The following is a 20,775-nucleotide window of genomic DNA, read 5'->3' on the forward strand; positions in this document are numbered from 1 at the left end:
CCTCATAGCCAAAAACTCCCAACAATACATGTGTGTTTAAAAAATAATAAAATAAAATGCAATATATATTTTATTAAAAAATATATGTGTAGAATTATTGAATAAAAAAATTTCCCAAAAAAAGTGTATAATCTCAACATTTAAACACCCAAAACATAGAAATACGAACTCCATAGACATATGAACTCAATTCACCATGTCAGACAACCTCCAAGAGTTGAGATCCTAATCCTAAATTTTATAAGTGTAATAATTTAGTTTCTAAACTTCAATTTATAATAATTTAATCAGCAAAACTTTTAAATCTGTAACAATTCAATATTTACTATGAAAAATCCAAATTTGATCTCTAATCCACAATTTATAGTAGACTATATATATATATTTTGGTTCAATGTAGACTAATAATTATGTATTACAATTCATGATTACAAGTTAAAGATTTAAGAATTAAATTATTACTTTGATGGAATTCCACGGACTAAATGTGTTTTTTTTGTTTTTTTGTTTTGTTTTTTTTTTCATGTAATATGTGGAAATTTTCCAATACAAAGTATAAATTATAAAATGCAAATTATTGATTGGAACGTGTAAGGGGCTAAATTGGCAGAGGCCGGAGGTGGAATTGGAGCGTAAAGCATAATCTTTTTGGCGCCGCCCATTCTCCACCGTCGCTCCACCGGGAAACCAATGGGTCGCAAGAGAGATAAACCCTACCCTTCCTCCCACCTACCTACCTCTGTCGCTAAGAGACGGCGCCCTCCGCCACCGGCACCGTCGCCTACGGAGGACGAGGATATGGACAAACCCTTGTCAAAGCCTGCGCCACCGCTTGCCCTAGTCGTCGTTGACCTACCTTCACACTGTTCGGTGCTTGACTTGAAGTCCCGATTTGAGATCTACGGATCCATCTCCCGCATCCGAATCGACCGTGATTGTGTTGGCTACATCACTTATCGCACTAAAGACTCCGCTGATGCCGCCATGGCCGCGGCCCTTGATCCCTCCTTCGCCTTCACCATTGATTCCAAAAAGGTACCTTCTTCTCTCTGCCCTTCTAACTCTTTGCGAAAAGTGAGAGTATGTGTTGAAGCTTTTACTCTGATAATTTTTGTTGAGTAGAGATATATGTACCAGATTTAGTTTAATTTCTACTGTTTGCTACCTGAATTGACAATATGGAACCATTATTTATTCTGTTTTTTGCTTCTAAACAAAGAAAATGTCAACACCCTTCTGAATTTAGGTCCTGATTTTGCGTGCAAATCTCTATAATTGTCTGGGATTGAGACTGAATTGGATTTGCTGCTGTGATATCTGTCATTCTGAATGATGAAATTGAGGATATTCCCACAGGTTCAGGTACTATGGGCGAATGATCCTCAAGTCCAATGGCGGCAAGGGATTAACGTTGGTGTTAACAAGAATAAAGAATTGTCTTCAAAGCTCTTGCGGGCAGAAGTGCCGCTGAGCAGACATGGAAGAGGCAATAAGCTCGCTTCAACCATTGTCAACCCCAGAAGAAGCAATAGTTCTTCAAGGTCGGATGTGCCTTTCAGGGGAAGGGAAGTTGTTGCTTACGATGATATTCTCTAAGTTTACAGATCAGATTGCTTCATTTGATAATTGCCTGCCCTTTTGTTTTCTCCTTTGCTTTTGGTGTGGTATAGTGTAGAGTATAGATTGAGTTTTTTAGGTGTATAACTGTTTTATGCTAGTTGCCCCTCCCCCTTAATTCTTATTGATTCAAGCTTCTTTATGATCCTAAATCCAAGTTTGTGTTAATGTATATCTATACCATTAATTAAAGGAAACTCAAGCTTCTCACCAAAGCTTAGTTGCTTACTTAGTTACTGTCTTCTTTTACTTGTGCTTTGACTTTCTCTTTCTATATGAGCTTCTTCAAGAGCATATAACGTCCTGTAAGAAGACGATGTCTATGATCAGATTGGGAGAAGTTGTAGGTATGTAGTTGACTAGCATTAAATAACAATTTTAATGGAGTGATCAAGTGCATGGTTCATATGTAGACTGTATAATTTTTATTGAACCATGTTCTTGAACATTCTTGGACTAAGCAGGAACTGTTTCTGGCTTCTTCTTGAAGATTTTGTTATAACCTTTAATGGGGAGCAGCTTTTAGTGCGCTCTCTTGCTTGTTCTTGTTCTTGCTTCGTCCTGTATGTTTTGGTGAGTTCTATTTGTTATAAAATATGTACAAAAAGTATATATACTTCAAACAACTTGTGTTGCAGCCGTTTTATGTTTGGTTTATGGATTTTTTGGATCTGAATTTGGAGTTGAGGAACTTAAACTTGTGTCCTAAATGTTGGTTATGCTAAGAAAGCATGCAATTTCACCAACCGAATATCCCCCGATGATTTCGTTTTGACTAGTGCAATTTTCACCGTTTGGTATCCTTTTGTTAGATGAATCTCTTTAGAAAATAATAAACTTGTATGCATTCAATGAGTTATAAAAGGTCAAAATTGAATTATTTAGGCCTCATTTGATAACACTTTTTTATTTTAAATTTTAGTTTTTGAAAATAAAGCCTATTTTTTCATATTTTCTTTTAGTGATTTGCATCTTTCTTAGGTACAATAGTCAAATTTTTAACCAAACTTAAAATTTTCTTTTTTTAATTCTCAAATTTTGGCTTGGTTTTTTAAAATATGGGTAAAATGTGTCATATTCCTCTTCGGATTATCCTCTTAATTCGAGAATAGATGTGAAGATAGCAATTGTCAATCCTTTTATGACAATCACTGTCCAACAATCTCTTGGAAACCTATAATTTTTGTACCTGTTGAACTTGATTAGCAGTTTATAATGCTCTAAAACACATAATTTTAGCAACTTCAAACATATAATTTAGTGCTAATCAGAAATATCAACATCAGCAAACGCAATAGATTCAAGAACCAAATTTAAATACAACACAAACTAAACTTTATTTTCCTATCTCTTGATATGGACATAAGAATCAATAACAAAACATTATGAGCCACCTAAATTGTTGAGGGTCTAAGAGCCTTGGGATGACGACTGCTACCTGGGGAGGAAAACATTTTAAAAGAGTGAGCTGGAAAGTCTAGTGAGTGACTATCTTAAATAAAACATACTTTAAATCATGTTTATTAAGAAGAATTTATTAAAACATATTAAGGGTTTTTAAATGGAACTAAAATCATAAGAGTACATCATGTAAAAGAAGAGAAACCCCTAGAATAATTTATTAGCATTTTTCTAAAACTCTCCTATTCCACTACCTGAACATGTGGGAGAGCCCTTTTACTCAATCTCTACTAACCTTAGTTGAGAGAGAGCCATTTTGCTCGATCTCATCAACATCAATAACATAGTCATACATGTACGTAGAGCTGGATTGGGTACAGACCACCTTACCAAACCTTCGGTATCAAGGATCCCTAACATCATTGTAATTTGGGTTATTTACCATATCTTCGGTACCAACATTAGAGTAGGATTTGTACAAGGTACAAACATTTGAACATTTAAGAACATATACAGAATATGCATATTTGAAATAATCATACCTCATAGTTTCATGTTAATGCATGGTGCCGTGTAAAATATAGAATATACTTAATCAATTTCATCATGCAATAAAAAATGGCATAGGCCTAACGGAAAACACATTAAACTCTTAAATAACTTTATCATTTAAAAACATGGATCATGCGATCAACATTCATTTTAAGGCATGCGTTAAAGTAAATCATGAGATAGTAACTTCATATGAAATACCTATGTGTTAGGAATCATTCATAAAACCTGTGTTGTGTTTTAAGCTACTTATCCAAGGGGGTTATATGCCTTAGCAATTTGCTTTTGCCCTGAAAAGGAAAGGTCCCTTGGTCAGTATATTTAGCTCTCTTTTGAGCTTAACGCATAGTTTATCTTTACCCATACCAATAATCATTGCATCATAGCTAAGTTCGACACATTAAAACTATCCTTAATGCATCGACTATCCTTGGCGATCTTACCTAGTAACTTGGCAGATAATTGGGAATCCTTTCTCAATATGCTAGGTTAAATATTGAAACACTTCTCAGTCGATACGACGTACATCCACTATGCGATGTACTCAGATCATTTTAGTTGTGGATTGGCTATGCTGTATGCATTAACGCATAACATCACTGAGTTAGTTGCTTGCTTGTTCTTCGTATGCGGCTGTCTGTTTATTCATCCACAATATCATTCCAAATTCAAACTTCCATACTTCATAACTTTAATTCCTACATTCATTTAACTAAACTCATTTAAAAGAAAATGCTCCTAAACATCTTAACTTTTGCTTACCTTAGAATTTGAGCATTATTTCCTCCAGAATCAAATAGAAATCCCCCAGATTCTCCTTCAGTTGGTCGAGAGTTCTTCAACTTCTTCAAATAGCACGACACTCCCTCACTTAGTTGTTAAATTTTGTTTTGGCAAAACAATCTCCTTCTTGGTTAAATCCTTTTATACTTGGGTTTGTATGAAAAGTTTGCTTAATTACTTGCCCCCTAGCAAGCTTATCACTTTATTGATGTATGCAAGGCTGCCACCTAACTTATTTGCTCGTTAATTAAGTTGATTTCCTCAGCTTAAACTTGATTGCATGGCTTTGTGGTTGCCCATGTCTTCTTCCTTCAACGCAAGACCTTCTATCGCACCACTTGCTGGCTTAGCCCTCATCAATGGCATACAAAGTTAGTCGCATGGTGCCTTATAGTTCCAACGCATGGAATCTTCCACCTTTCCTAAGTGTTAACTTGTTTCTACTTCACCCGAGAATGCAACATTCCATATTTAACATATTTTCTTGTCTTCTCCGGCTTACCATTGTTACGCTCCCCTCTCTACACGTTGACCAAGCTACAACCTGAACGCATATGGTCATAACACTTTGAAAATTTTCCTTCTCATACATTTCAGACGCATCATTCACCACGTTTACTTAATTTACTTATTCCATTAATGTTGATTCACAACTTAACTTGTAATTAAAAGGTCTTAAACTTAATTAACTAATAAAACAAGTTCAAGGGTTTACAAAAGGTAGATAACAAAGCAAGAAATTTAAAGGTGATAGAGGTGTTTGAAAGCTTAATTTTTAAAAACTAAAATTAAAAAATCAAATGATTACCAAACGAATCCTCACTGGTTGATTTCCAACTTAACTTTGTGAAAGATTGGGCTTTGCAGAAGAAAAAGCTCCTTAAAATTGGTGGATAAATTAGTGAAAATGAAATAAATGATTTCAACGGATACAATCATATAAGTTTAGTTGTTTGTCCCGATTTTTTGTAAAATTAAAGTTATCTGTATAAAGAAAACCTAAAACAAAACAATCAAATTGAATGGAACTCAAAAAAACAAAACAAAATAAAATAAAATGATTTAAATCAAAATAGTCCGTGAATTTTGAATCTTATTCTATTTTAGTCAACTTTTTTAAAAAATGTTCAGTCTAGTCTCTGAGCTTTTAATAAGTACTTACTTTGATCATTGCTCTTAAGATTATGTTTAACTCTTAAACAAAATTGTGAGATAACTTGTATTTTTTTATGACTAAACTACTAAATAAGTTAGCCAACGATAAAAAAATTTAGATTTCAATTTTGAATTAGGTGGTAAAGCTATAGTTTACAAGAGACTAGAAATGTCCACGGGGTAGGGGGACAGGAAAACCCTCATCGTCCCCACCCCCTATTCTATTCCTCGTTCCCGCGAATTTCTCTGCAGGGATTTTGTAGTGATCAGGTTCTCTGCAGGAAATATTTCTCTATCATCATTTTTTTCTAATAATTTTTTATTTCAATTAAATAAATATATATATATATATATATTTTAAAATTCCTTAAACATATCTAATACAACTTTCATTTAAATAAAATATTATCAAATTTGGTAATAAAAACAATAATACACATTCCATTTAAAAGGATATAATTAAAATATTAAATTCTCATAATTTTTATAAATTAAAATTCAATAATTAGAAATCGTATCTCAAATATTACAATGTCTAAGGAATTAAAGTAATAAAGTCTTAAATTTAAATAATTAAAACCTCCATAATTATCCTAACAAAGTCTATAATATATATATATATATATATATATATATATATATATTCATTTATTTATAATTTATATACAAAAGTCGGGACGCAGCGGGGACATGGGACGGGGTTGGGGAATATATTCGTCCTCGAACCAAATTGCAAGGGCAAAAAAATTCCCCACTCCCTAACCCATTCCCCATGTATTCGCGATTCTCTGCCCCGTTCGGGGTGGGTCCCCACGGACCCCAACCCCATAGATTTTTTGGACATCTTTATAAAAGATCTCAAAATTTATTGTGCATTCAAGATTTTGGTTGTTCACTGTTTTGACGCGTTGGTTGTTAACATTTTACTTCATTTTCATCTTACTCAACTCATTCATTCTTAAAGAGTAAACAAAATCTTAACAATAAGGACCAAAATAAATACTTTTAAAAATTCAAAGACTAAAACAAACATTTTTAAAGTTTAGTGAGGAATATAGAATCAGATTCAAAGTCAAATATCAAATATCAAATGGGAAATTTGTATAGATGACCCATTTTTTGGGTCCAAAATGTCAAATGATCCATTTTTAAAAAATAATGTCAATTGACCCTCTAGTGACATCATCGTCATACCAAATTACATAAATTACCCTTACCTCTTCGTTTTCTTACCCTTTTACTGAAAACCAACCAAAACTAAAAACTCTTCATTCAAATTTCCCAAGCATAACGGCTTCGTGTCGCTCATAAACTAAAAACTCTTTAGAATCCATCATTTGGGCTTGCAAACGATTCCATTGTCACCGATAAATCGAATTTGATCAGTAAATCTTTCAATTTATGCCTGAAAATATCTTAAATTGATCGGTTATGGGTTTTATGGGTTGTTCTGGGTTTAGAAATACTGTGAACCTATGGTTTTTTTTTTGTATTTTTTGTTTTTGATGTGTTCTGTGGTTGAAAACGAGTAAAAAGAGTTTGTGAGCGAGATATGTGAGTGAAATCGGCAAGAGCAATACTAGAGAGAGCGACAATAGAAAGGGTGGGTCGTTCTAAGATTTAAAAATACTATGAACCTATGGTTTTTTTATTTGTTTTTTATGTGTCCTGTGGTTGAAGACAAGTAAAAAGAGAGAATGTGAGCGAGATAAGTGAGAGTTACTAGAGAGAGCAACACCAGATAGAGCGATACCAGCAAGGGTGATACTAGAGAGAAAGCGATACCAGCGAGAGTGATGCCAGATAGAGCGATACCAGAGAGAGCAACACTAACAAGAGCGATACCAGAGAGAGCTATAGAGCAATACCAGCAAGAGCAATGCCAGCGAGAGCGAAGCCAACGAGATTTAAACAGAATGTTTTTTACAATTTTTTTCTGAAGGAGTTTACTAATTGGATCTTTATTTCATGCAGGAGTGATTTAAGATATCAACACGTTTCAGAATACCTGTAGTCGATCGATTTTTCGATCAAGTAACGAGCTTGGCCCACATTGCTAATGCGAACAAGATTGTAAAGGAGAAGCTTACCCTAAGGTAGTTAGAGATGTTCAAGAGAATAGTTTTTGGGTGATTTGTAGTCGTTGAAATGGTGTTTAACAACCCAATTATCCATCATATGTTGTTGAGAGAAGTGAAGAGGATGAGATCTGACTCAATCTCATTCTTTGTTTGTGGAAAGGTCGTCACTTTTTTTAAGGATGATTTTTTGTTGATGATTGGTTTGTTGCGATCCCCTACGCGAGTTGATCAGAATGAGCAGTCCTTGTATGAACTTGCAATCAAGTATTTTGGTGATTGAGTGACGAAGGACACCTTACATGTCCGTCTACTAGAAGAAAAATACAAGGAGTTGGAGTTTGAAAATGACGAGGATGCTGTGAAGATCACATTAGTCTACTATACGGAGGTTGCAATGATGGGAAAGAACAAAAAGAAAAATGCAGTGGACCTTAAACGTTTTAAGGACGTTCAAAACATAGAGTACTACAACAGTCTAGATTAGGGTACCATTATTTAGGAGAGGACACTCGATGCCCTAAAGACTGCATTGAATGATAAGAGTAGTCTATACAAGAAGAAAATGAAAGGAAATAAAAATTACATTATGAAGTACTCTTTGCGTGGATTTCCACAAGTGTTCCAGGTAAATTTGCTTAACATAATAATCATGTTGTTTGATTTAACATTACTATTGTTCTTAATATATGTTAAATTTTATTTAGACATGGACGTATGAGATCCTAGTTGCATCGATAACTGGGAACATTGCGGAGCGAAGGAGCAAGATGGCTTTGCCTTGCATATTACAATGGTCATGCTCTCACTTAGTGTCCTTCAAAGTACTCGAGAGAGACATATTCGAGTCTAACAATGTACGTTTACTCTATGCATAATATGTTTATTTTGTTGTTAAATTGACACTAACCAGTTTACTGGGTTGTTAATGTAGATAAAGGTTAAAGAGGGTATTATCATGACAGACGCTGAGAGGGAGTTTTGGGATACCCCAGTGGACAGACGACCTATATTTGATCTAGGTGCCAATGATGATAGTACTGAAAGTGGAAATAGGTTGAGTAGTGGGGGTAGTTCTGAAAGCGATGGTGATGATCATCATGAAGGTAACAATGATGAATGTGGAAGGGTGGAGGGAGGGGATGAACACAAGCATTCTGAGCACGATGATGCTGAATGTGGAAGGGTGGAAGGAGGGACATACAAACCTAGTGAGATATGTTCCATGATGTGGTGGAGGATGTACGCAATGAGGACGAGTTGAACTCACCTGATACCCATCTTGCGAACTTCCATAGAAAACGATCTATGAATGAAGAGTGTCCTGAGTGTGCTGCCCGCAGGGAGGGAGCCAATCACAACGATTCTATTTATTCGTACATGTAGACCATTGACAGCTCACTATCGAGGTTGGATGGTCGTATATCGAGTTTAGATAGTCGTGTATCCAATATGGAGTGAAACATGACAGACATGAAAGGACAATTGTAGGCTATTTTGTCACTGTTGCAGTCTATGTGCAAGGTTTGCACTTACTATCATTTTATGTCTTTACGTGTTTAGTTTTTTCGTGTTCTTGAACTCATCATTTTACTTTACTAATTGAAGGGTTCCACGGTGAATGAAGAGATGACAAGGTCATCCATCCCATCTCGGGATCCCGATATCACTGATGCGATTGCTTCTGATACTCTCATTCCCCCTATAGATCCTCAAAATACCACCACTTCACCTACTCTCATCCCCCCTCTAAAGTCCGATACCACAACATCAGCCCACTGACATCGAACCTATAGAGGCCGACATCCCACAAACAGAGGCCGACATGTCTGACTTACTCACCATGCCACATATAGAGGCCGACATGTCTGACATCCCAGAGGCCAACACGTTTGGTATTGTTACAACCACAGAAGGAGTTATACTGGTGAGTAATTTATTGATCAGTAATCTTTGTTTGTATTTTTATATTTCTTGATGAGTAATTTTTTATTATCTGTTTATGTAGGAATCTCAAAGAACTACTCGTAAAAGAAAAGTTGTTGATAAATATACACCTCCAACTCAAGTAAATGAGAAAAGTGTGGTTAAGTATCCTCTCCCAAGTGTGCCTACGTCACTATCCAGAGTGATTGTCGCATACAACGTAGCACATGCCGTTCCATTTAATATCTTTACAGAAATAATGGGTTGGATCTTAGATGAGAATACCGATAACGAGGTTCGAGAGAATTCCTGTAAACCACTTTCCAAGCAATTTTTCAAGGAATTGATTGAACTGAGTTCGTGGGTCGAGTGCGATGTAAGTTTCCTAGTCTTGACTTCTTTACAGTTGGATATCTTGTACTTTTACTGACATAGTAATTTTTTATGTAGTTCATAAATACTTTATTTCATTTTATGAAAGAAAAATTTTATACTCGACCTAACATGTGCATGCACAAGTTCACCATCTTGCCAATTGGTGTAATAGTAAATTTTGATATATTTTGTTGTGCAGAGTCATTTTACTATGGAATATTTCGTTATTTATCTTCTCATTTTATTTGAAAATCACCTTAATGATCCTGGCAGGGTATTTAAACGAATAAAGAATAAGACGAGACTGGAGGCTGCCCTAGCATGGAAGGATGAAGACACGTACAAGGACTACGTCACCGGTAAATTCGATGTCAAACGGGTAGATGTGGATTTCATGTATATGGTAATGAATACCAGTGAGCACTGGATGGTCCTTGCAACACATTAACAAAGGCTATATATTCGTGTTCGATTCACTTCCGTCATACACACTAATGACAAAGCTGGTGAATTGGTTGGAGCCATTGACTGTCATAGTACCATCCCTACTTCATTACTTTGACGTGGATCGTTTAAAGTCAGACCTATCCACATCCCATTGGAAAATCTCGCGACCTATGAACGCTGATATACAAAACGGGTCGCTCATCTTTGCAATAAAATTACTAGAACATCTGGTGGTTGGTGTTAATTCGTCTATAATCACTCAGGAGAAAATGAGTGAATATAGGATGCAGTTAACGTGTCAATTGTGGGCGAACACTCTGTATTTTTTATGTGTATAAAACATGTATTTTTTATTGTATTTTTTTTGTATGTAAAAACATGTATTTTTTATGTATGTAAAACATGTATAAAATAATTTTATCAAAGTTCAAAGTTCAAAGTTCAATATTATACATTTTATCAAAACATGTATAATTGAGCTACTACTCTTTTCATTATATCAATGGTATATAAAACATTATATCAAAGTTCAAGGTTCAAAGTTCAAACATTGAGAGAGCGAGATTTTGAGAGAGCAAGATTTTGAGAGAGAGCGAGATTTTGAGAGAGAGGAGATTTAGAGAGCGAGACTTTGAAAAAATAGAAAGTATGTTACAACATGAAGATTGCTATTATAGAAATACTCCAGTTTGTTATTGTTTTTTGTTTACAGAAAAATGAAGATTGCTTACAACTTGTTTTTGTTTACAGAAAAAATAGAAAGTATGAAAAACTCTTCTTTGGGACCTGATCAATGGTATTTATAACACATACCAACAGATCGTTACACGATAAAGTTAGTTATAAACTAAACTAGATGAGAGGTATTTGTGTCATGGTTTTTGACATTTTCAATACATCGCACGATTGTGAGCAGTTCGCTACAGTTTTGGTGGTTATGCCCATAATTTCCACACCGACCACATTTCATTTGTCTGCAAAATTCTCCTCTGGATGGTATTCTTCTCACTCTCCGCGCGCGGCTTGTGCCACAAACTTTAGAGGAAGGTTAGTCTTTTCTACATATCCATGAGCTCTCTTCCATTCAAATATGTGCCCAAGTGGATTTATAGGCTCTGCATACGCAGTCAGTAGAGAGTCCACTGTATAAAATCGACTGCAAAGACTCTAAATGGGTATTTTTTGTTCCTTGACAGTAATAATTGCATACGAACACGGGATACCAAGTGAGTTGAATTCCTTACACGTGCATTCCTTCGTGTGAAGATTCATAATACCGTCCAATTGATTATCTCGCACGTGGACCCGATAACAATCAATAGACTCAACCCGATATCGTCTACCCTTATCGGCCCCACTTGCCAATCGGGTTCCACAATAGTCAGAGTGCAATGTCGTTCGAGATGCCCAGTAATTCCTCCATTCATAGAACCACGATTGGAGTATTCCTCTAACATGTTCAATTAAGCATACTATGGGCAATAGTCGATACTCTTTAACTAACGAATTGAAACACTCTACACTATTGGATATCATATTGTCATATCTTCGTTCTATTTGGTAAACCCATGCCCACCTTTGAAGACTGATGTCTACCAAATATTTCGTGACAACACCGTCTCGAAAACTACAGAGTTCATCCCATTTTGTTTGGAACTCTGTCATATGAAATTCCCTTGCTGTATCTCTAAATATCCCAACAACCGTACTATCCTTAAAGTTTGTAATAAGATTTTGTTTTTTGTGCCACATGCACAATCCATGAAATGAAGTGGGAAAAAAAATGCACGAATAGCATTGTTGATAGATACCATCTAATCAGAAAAAACACCAGATTATTGGGTTCTTCGATACTGCATTTCAAGTTCAACATAAACCATTTTCATGATCGATCGGTTTCATTGTCCACTATTGCATATGCTAGTAGGTATAATTGATTGTTCCTGTCCATAGAAACCACAACCAACATAGTGCCTTTGTATTTTCCTTTCAAGTGCAACCCATCAACAATTATCACAGGCCGATAGCTTGTGAAACATATACTTGAAATGCACCTCATCTTTAAGTTCGATCTCAAACACTGTACCCGGATTCTCTATTTTTAATGCTTCTCTATAAGTATGTAGTATGGAGTTTGAGTATTCTGCAGTACCTCTAGTGAGATCATATGTGGCTTCTCTTAGACGCTACGCTTTATCATAACTTATGTTCACGCCATAATCTCTCCTCATATCCTCAACGATATGACAAGGTTTATAAATGCGTCCTATTCCTGTGAACTTATCTTTAATCATGCGACATAGGAATATGAAGCATGTAGCAAACCACCGGGAGGTGTGCGTTGCGTGAGTATTGTGAGAAAACCTTATTTACTTAGTATGAAGCTGTAGCAACGCCTGTCTATAGGAGGACGCAACTTGTCTATGAGTAAAGTCAGCAATAACTAACTGCCCGGGAGGGTAAGTGGTTGGTCGCATTAAGCAGTGTAAGCAAGTATTCACTAGAAACAGGAATAATCTTACGTCAGCCAGGTTTATTCGATTACCTTGTCTTATGAGTGCATCATTAATCATTTAGGCATACTTGGAAGAGTAATCTAAGAAACCAAATCTAAGACTCGAGAGAGCGGATTGGAATGCATAAGCAAGAATGGGGAACTTAGGAATAAGCTTTGTTTGCTATTACACAGCGTATGCACTTTACGGAGAGGATATTGCATGCGTCCAAGAAGTAGGATACGTGGTATGCGGTCATCCCGACACTTCGCATATACATTGCATGTGTCCTAGAATTAGGCTCAAGTGTGTGTACCATGATCGCATAGCTTGCGTTGGCTGAGGTTGCCCTTGCGGTCAAGCTTAGGGTTGCGATGAAGACATCTTCACATTTTATCTATTATTCCATACATTTACTACGTATCAACACTACGTATCAACAGTTGTCGTGTCTCTACCCCCCCCCCCCCCTCAATCATTCTTTTATTGATCCGCCACATACACATCACCGCATAGCATTTAGTTACAAGTCCCTGAGTTTGACCTCGGATCACCCGAGAAGTTAGCGTTATACTTGGCGTGAGCGCAAGAAAACTTGTGACAGGAACGCATGGTCATCGCATATAAGAGTAACACATATTTTCATTCCAATACATGACCACCGACGCATGAAAATTAACTCATAGCCTAAGACATGCATCACATATTGGTTCACTAATTTTATCACCAACCCCCAAATTTAAAATGCAGTAATGTCCTCATTGCTAAAAGATTGAAAGAAGTCATGCGATGTTCTTAGGAAATTTTGTAAAAGGTCAGTTTGAAAGAAAGCTAGCAGACCACTAACTTCTAGAAATATTTCATGAGGTGACTGCCCTAAAATTAAGTTGACTCTAGTGTGTACGAAAAGATAGAATGATGCGTTTCACCATATAATTGGCAAAAAGAAATCGCGGTGACTTACTAAATTGATCAATGTTAAATGATTTCGGCAACCAAAAAGGATGCAGTGATAAAATTTTCAAAATTAAAATGCGATGCATTAGTGCAAAATTTGGAATAAGGTCAAGGAAAGATACAACCCCCAAATTTGCACTGTCGCCCACATTATTTGTTGATGCATTCTGCTTTGTGGCAATCTACTTTCTTTGGATTGCAGTGACGAAATAAAGTAGTTGCGTCTTTGTGTAGCGCCTCCACAATCGTTTACCTCGATCGTTTGCAAAGAAAAACATCGAGAGGGTCAAATGATAAATAAAAAAACGAAGTTAACAAAATTTTCTCTTTTTTTTTTTTAACTGAAGACAGATAAACGATAATTGAAATAACCTCAGAGTAGTGAGAGTTCATGAATCATAAGTAAGAAAAAGGATATTCGAAAAGACTTGCGCCCCAGATGATTTTCTGTCGCATGCCAGCACAAGGGCCACTCGATTTTCCTTCATTCCGGATTTCTCAGGTCTACAGAGGTCTTTTCTCGATAAAAATCACCCCCGCAATATTCCTTAACTCTTAACCTTGAAGGTACGGGTCCCTTCCTCATTAATCAGCTCAACTGCACCATGCAGGAATATTTCTTTAATTATAAAGGGTCTGGACCAGCGCAACTTTAATTTGCTGAGAAAGAGCCGTAATCGTGATTTGAAAAGTAAGACTTTTTGTCCGACGTGGAGATTTTTGCCACATAGCTGGTTGTCATGCCAATGTTTTGCTCGTTCTTTGTAAATTTTGGCATTTTCATAAGCTTGCGTTCTCCACTCATCAAGCTCGACCAATTAGAGTTTTCTTGCTTCCCCTGCTGCTTTTAAGTTGAAGTTAAGCTTCTTCACCACCCACAACGCTTTGTGCTCCAGCTCCAATGGTAAATGACATGCTTTACCAAACACCAACACATACAGAGACATGCCTATTGGTGTTTTGTAGGCAGTCCTGTATGCCCACAGCACATCGTCCAACTTTGTTGCCCAATCTTTTTGCGAAGACTTTACCACCTTCTCTAGTATTAGCTTGATTTCTCGGTTGGACACTTCAGCTTGACCATTCGTCTATGGATGGCATGCGGTGGCCACTTTGTGGAGGATATTATATTTATGCAGCATATGTTTGATGATGTAATTGACAAAGTGGGAGCCTTCGTCACTTATTATGGCACGTGGAGTGCCAAAACAAGTGAAAATATTTTTCTTCAGGAATTTGGAGACTACTACTGCATCGCTTGTGGTGCATGCAACTGCTTCTACCCACTTGGAAATGTAGTCGACGACTAATAGAATATACTTGCGACCATTTAAAGGTAGGAATAGTCCCATGAAATCAATGCCCCAGACGTCAAATAACTCCAGTTCTAAAATGATGTTCATGGGCATCGCATGTTTCCATGAAATATTACTTGTGCGTTGGCACCGGTCACACTTCATTGCATAGTCTCTTACATCCTTAAATATTGTTGGCCAATAGTCCCACTTTATAATACTTTCGTTGCTGTGTGCTGGCCTCCAAAGTGCCCGCCATATGGTGAATCATGACATTGCGATAATATGCGTTGGTGAACAACATCTGGTACACACAGTCGCAGAATCTAGTCTGACCCCCTTTTATACAGATTTGGCTCATCCCAATAATATGATTTGCATTCATGCCCGAGCCGCTTCTTTTGGTTGTTGGTATAATCTTTGGGAAATTGCTCGCAAACTAGATAATTCACCACGTCTGCGTACCATGGAAATTCTGTAATCTGAAATAACTGTTCGTCTGTGAACCTTGCGCTCACCTCTGATTGATTGCGGTCAACTTCTGGATTCTCTAATATGGATAAATGATCCGCAACTTGATTCTCCGTCCTCTTGCGATCGATTATTTCCATATCGAATTTTTGGAGGAAGAGAACCCCTTCTAATCAACCTTGGCTTCACATCCTTCTTTGTCATCAAATATTTTATCGCCGAGTGGTCAGTGTGGATGAGTAATTTTGTTCCCAGTAAATATGCCCTGAATTTCTCCAACGTAAATATTACCGCAAGTTATTCTTTTTCTGTGGTGGTGTAGTTAGTTTGAGCAGGATTCAAAGTCTTACTTGCATATGTGATGGGATGTAGCATTGTTTTTCTCTTCTGTGACAGCACTACTCCCATCACATACCCGCTCGCGTTGCACATTAATTCAAAGGGAACTGTCTAATCTGGTACGATCAACACGGGCGCGGTCGTTAATGCGTTCTTCAAAATCATGAATGTGTTGAGGCAATTGTCATCAAAGTCAAATTTTCTATCGGCCTCCATCAACGCACTCAGCGGTCGTGCTATCTTTGAAAATTCCTTGACAAAACGTCTATAAAATCCGGCATGTCCCAAGAAGCTCTTGACAGCCTTTACACTTGTTGGAGGTGGGAGCTTTTCAATCGCTTCAATTTTTGCCTTGTCCACCTCGAACCCGTCCCTCGAGACCTTGTGCCCCAGCACAATGCCCTCTTTCACCATGAAATGGTATTTCTCCCAATTAAGCACGAGGTTCATCTCCTTACATCTTTTCAATATCTTCTCCAAGTTGTCAAGACAGACTTCGTATGTGTGCCCATATACAGAGAAGTCGTCCATGAATATTTCTACAGAGTCTTCGAGCTATTCCAAAAAGATGGCCATCATACACCTTTGAAAAGTGCTCGCCATATTGTAGAGGCCGAACAACATGCGGCAAAAAGCAAATGTTCCATACGGGCAGGTGAATGTGGTCTTTTCTTGATCTTTAAAAGCGATCATGATCTGGTTATAACCGGCATACCCATCCAAGAAGCAGTAGAAGTCATTTCCAGTTAGACGATCTAGCATTTGGTCAATAAAAGGTAACGGGAAATGATCCTTCTTTGTTGCCACATTCAGTTTGCGGTAGTTCATGCAAATTCGCCATCCGGTGACGGTCTTTTGCGGTATCAGCTCGTTATTTGCATTAGAAACTACCGTCATCCCTCCTTTTTTTGGCATGCACTGCACAGGGCTGACCCACGTGTTGTCTGCTATTAGATAGATGATGCCCACGTCTAACCACTTGATTATCTCCTTCTTTACGAACTCCTTCATCGCAAGGTTGATTCTACGCTGATGTTCGATCGATCCTTTGTGATTTTCTTCGAGACGAATTCTATGCATATAGTATGCGAGGCTAATTCCTTGAATTTCTGCGCGCGTCTAACCAATTGCTTTTACATATTTTCTCAGAATGCTCAGCAGCACATCTTCTTGGTTTTCATTAAATGTAGAGGAAATGATTACCGGTTGCTTTTCATTTTGCCCTAGAAACGCATACTTCAGGTGGTTAGGAAGGGTCTTCAGCTTTATTGTTGGTGGTTGTTCTAAGGACGGTTTTGTTGTTTTTCTTTCTTCATTCATTGTCAGATTAACTTCTTGGGATGCGATCACCTCATCTTCCTTGTTTGTTTTTTCTGTGATTGCATTGCATGCAACAATGGATGCGATCGCATCCTCATCTTCGTTTTCATCTTCATGCTTCTCTTCTTCATTCAAACTCTGTTCGTCATCGGATTCATTAAGGTATTCTTCATCAGGATATTTCATGGCACGGATAATGTCAAACCTGAGCTTCTGTTCATTTACGCTCAAGCTGTTCTCTTCTTTGTGCACATCAATCTGGGCATGACCGATTGATAAAAATGGCCGCCCCAAAATGATGGGCACATCTTTGTCTGCTTCGTAGTCCAAGATGATGAAGTCTATTGGCAATATAAATTTTCCAATTGTAACCAGCACGTCCTTTACCTTCCCCTCTATATGCACCAGAGATCTATCCGTTAATTAGAGAGTCACTGTCGTGGGTGCAAGTTGCCTCACATTCAGCTGCTTAAAAATTGACAGAGGCATCAGATTAATGCTAGCTCCAAGATCGCATAGTGCTTGCCCGATGTACAATCCTCCAATGGAGCAAGGTATAGTGAAACTCTTAGGATCGCACATTTTCAGTGGAATTATAGCTTTTGAGCTCTGCGTCAAAACCACTGTGGCGAACTTACCAGCGCCTCTCTTCTTTGTCACCATATCCTTTAGAAACTTCGCATATGCGGGCATCTCCTCAATTGCTTCAGTGAACGGAATATTAATATGCAATTGTTTTAACATATTCATGAAGCGTTAGTACTGTACCTCATCATTTTTCTTCTTTCTGAGTCTCTATGGAAAAGGTGGTAGTTGTATCCTTATGGTCCCCTGTTCTTTTGGCTCCGAGGTGGACGCAATCTCAGGTTCTATCGCTTCTCTTTCTTATATTTCTTCTTGAGTCACTGCAATCTCTGGTTCCAGCGCAATTGAAGCAGTCCGACTAGGCTTCTTCTTCTTCCTCGCCACAGTCTTTCCACTACGCAACGTCACGACTTGACATTGCTCTTTACCCATACCCTCTGGGTTGCGTGGTAGTTCTGTTGAACTCGACTGGGCCCCTTGCGGTCGATTCTTGAGTTCGCCCATAATCTGGCCTATCTGTATTTCCAGGTTGTGGATGGACGTCGCTTGGTTTTGAAGCACAATTTCGTTCTTTTCAATATATTGCTTCAACAAAATTTCCAAAGAGGAAGATTGCAGCGCCTGCGAACTGCTGGCTTGATTACTCGTCTGACGGTTGGTTCGCGAGAAAAATCTAGGTGGCCCTTCTTTTTTCGCCACTGATTGGAAATTTTGCTGCTGATTTTTCCATGTAAAGTTGGGGTGGTTTCTCCACCCGGAGTTGTACGTGTTGGAAAACGGGTTGTTTTTCACAAAATAAATTGACTGTAGGTTTTGCGGGCATTCCTCCATTGCGTGTCCTTTACTGCAAGTAGCACATCTTGCGGTAGTCTAGTTGATTGCGTTCACTTGCCCACTATGCGTTGTTGGGCTATTGATTGCGATTTCCTGTATCAAGTTTATCATCGCAGTCATTTGACTCTGAAGGGATGCGATAGCACCATTGTTTGCATCACTATCCTTTATTCTCAATCTTTGATCGCTTTCTCTCCAGTCCTTGTGATTTTTAGAAATGCGAACAAGGTTGTTCTTGCCTTTATCATAAGTTTTATCTAGCAGACCTCCAGCAGCTACCTTATTGGCAGCGGTCTGCGAAGCAGGGTTTAATCCGTGATAAAAAAATCTCCATCTGTAAGCAGTCTAGTAATCAGTTATGCGGGCAGTCTTTTACCAACCTCTTAAACCTCGCCCAAGCATCGCTGAGCGATTCATCCATGTCCTGTTCAAAATTTGTTATCAATTTTCTTCTGGCATTTTCCTTTGGTGGGAAATATTTCTTCATAAACTTCTCTACTACTTACTCCCATGAAGTAATCTCTCCTGGTTCGAGAGAGTACGTCCATTTTCGTGCCTAATCACATAATGAAAATGGAAACAAAGTTAGTTGAACTTCTTCAGTGGAGATATTAGGGAACATAAAAGTATTGTAGATCTATATGAAGCTCCGGAGGTGGGCATGCAGGTCCACCACACCTCCCACCAAACTGTCTAGCAGTCTGGATCATCTGTAGCATCACCGGTTTCATTTCAAATCTCGATCCATCAAGAGCGAGCCTCATGATTCCTAGGGAGAAATCATAGAGTTTGGGCAACGCATAATCTCGAATGGGCCTATTGCGGTTATTCGCCAATAGGATGGGATTCACCATGACATTATTTTCATTGGTGCTCCATTTCCAGGTTGTTCCGCCATGTTATCTTTCTCTTATTGTTGTTATTGGCGACTATCTCTCAATCTTTATCACAACATTCTTTCAATCTTTGGGTCGTAATGCGTCAGAGCTTGAAAGTTGCAAAGAAAATCAGAAAATTACTGTTAGCATACTATATTGCCGAAGTCCCCAGCAACGACGTCAAAAATTTGATGCGTTATTTTATGCGGTGAAATAATGAAAGAAGTTGCGGTGATGGAAAATATGTTGTGCAACAAGTTTTCTCAGCAAAACCCAAGTATAAATCCTACTGAGTTTTCTGGTAAGTCCAGGGTCGAACTCAGGGACTAAGGAAAACAATATGCGACAATAATTTTTAGATTACTTTGCGGTAACAAATAAATTAATGATTTGGTTGGTTTGTTGCTTGAAGTATAAAAAGTATGCGGCGGATTTGAGATAAGAATGATTATGCGACAGATACACTGAGTATGCGGCGGAACGAGTTGAGAAGGTCTTTAGCTAGCGTTTCCAGAGAATGCGTCAAACTATGCGATCATGCTGCACTTATGCGACAACAAATCATTTTCCAATGCAAATGCGGTAGCTTCTAATTATAGGACGCATGCGATGAATGTGATTATAACTATAGAGCTTATTCCTAAGTCTCTACTTCTTGCCTCTACGATGATGCAAGATGCATACAAGGACAAGGTGACCGCATTCAATCATAACCTATCTCTAGGATGCATGCGATTTGTTAATAGCAAACAGCGCTTATTTCTAAGCTTCTATCTCTTGATTATGCATTTCTAATCTGACTTTCCTGAGCCCAGATTCTAACCTGAATTTTCCAAGCCTAGATTCTATCCTTAGAATACCCTCTCGAGTATCTCTAATGGACGAATGATGCATACATAATACAAGATAATCGCATAGAATGAAGATCCCTAGTTATGTTAGCTAAGTGTTTTTCAACCCATTCGACATATTTAGCTACTCATACATAATATACAGAGAGTGAACAGATATAAAGATGTAAATTCCATTTCTATAGATAAGTTTAGAGTACAAAATGACAATGGAAGATAAGGGTAGAGAGCCTGATAGCAATTCCTTGCTTCCCAAGGCTTTTACACTATTAACTCTATTCTGCTCAAAAGATGTTCCTGCTTCTGCAGGAGCTGACCCTTTCTCTGATCTCGACGATTTTGGTACTCTTCCAAGTTCACCGAAACGATTTTTCGGTACAATCTCACTTCCCTCGCTTCCATCTTCTAAGTAAAAG

At 37.7% G+C, this 20,775-nt stretch overlaps 1 protein-coding gene and 1 non-coding gene across 2 annotated transcripts; both read left to right on the forward strand.

Annotated features, from left to right (window-relative positions):
* The first annotated feature begins 412 nt into the window (after positions 1–412).
* On the forward strand, positions 413–1,849 carry LOC120081339 (homeobox leucine zipper protein). Its single transcript, XM_039036096.2, has 2 exons — positions 413–1,035; positions 1,357–1,849. The coding sequence occupies exons 1-2, from the start codon at positions 691–693 to the stop codon at positions 1,594–1,596; spliced, it is 585 nt and encodes a 194-aa protein (XP_038892024.1). The 5' UTR covers positions 413–690; the 3' UTR covers positions 1,597–1,849.
* A 17,131-nt stretch (positions 1,850–18,980) lies between these two features.
* On the forward strand, positions 18,981–19,087 carry LOC120082324 (small nucleolar RNA R71). Its single transcript, XR_005483154.1, has one exon. It is a non-coding gene; the product is annotated as a small nucleolar RNA R71 (small nucleolar RNA).
* Positions 19,088–20,775: the final 1,688 nt, after the last annotated feature.

The sequence above is a fragment of the Benincasa hispida genome, chromosome 7 (genome assembly GCF_027475165.1).
Source record: "Benincasa hispida cultivar pf3 chromosome 7, pf3_genome.v1.1, whole genome shotgun sequence".
Lineage (NCBI taxonomy): Eukaryota > Viridiplantae > Streptophyta > Magnoliopsida > Cucurbitales > Cucurbitaceae > Benincasa > Benincasa hispida.

Bases quoted from the DNA above. Each gene is read 5' to 3' on its own strand.
- LOC120081339 (XM_039036096.2), top strand. From the start codon at position 691: ATGGGTCGCAAGAGAGATAAACCCTACCCTTCCTCCCACCTACCTACC. The intron at 1,036-1,356 runs GTACCTTCTTCT...ATATTCCCACAG, and splicing joins TCACCATTGATTCCAAAAAG to GTTCAGGTACTATGGGCGAA.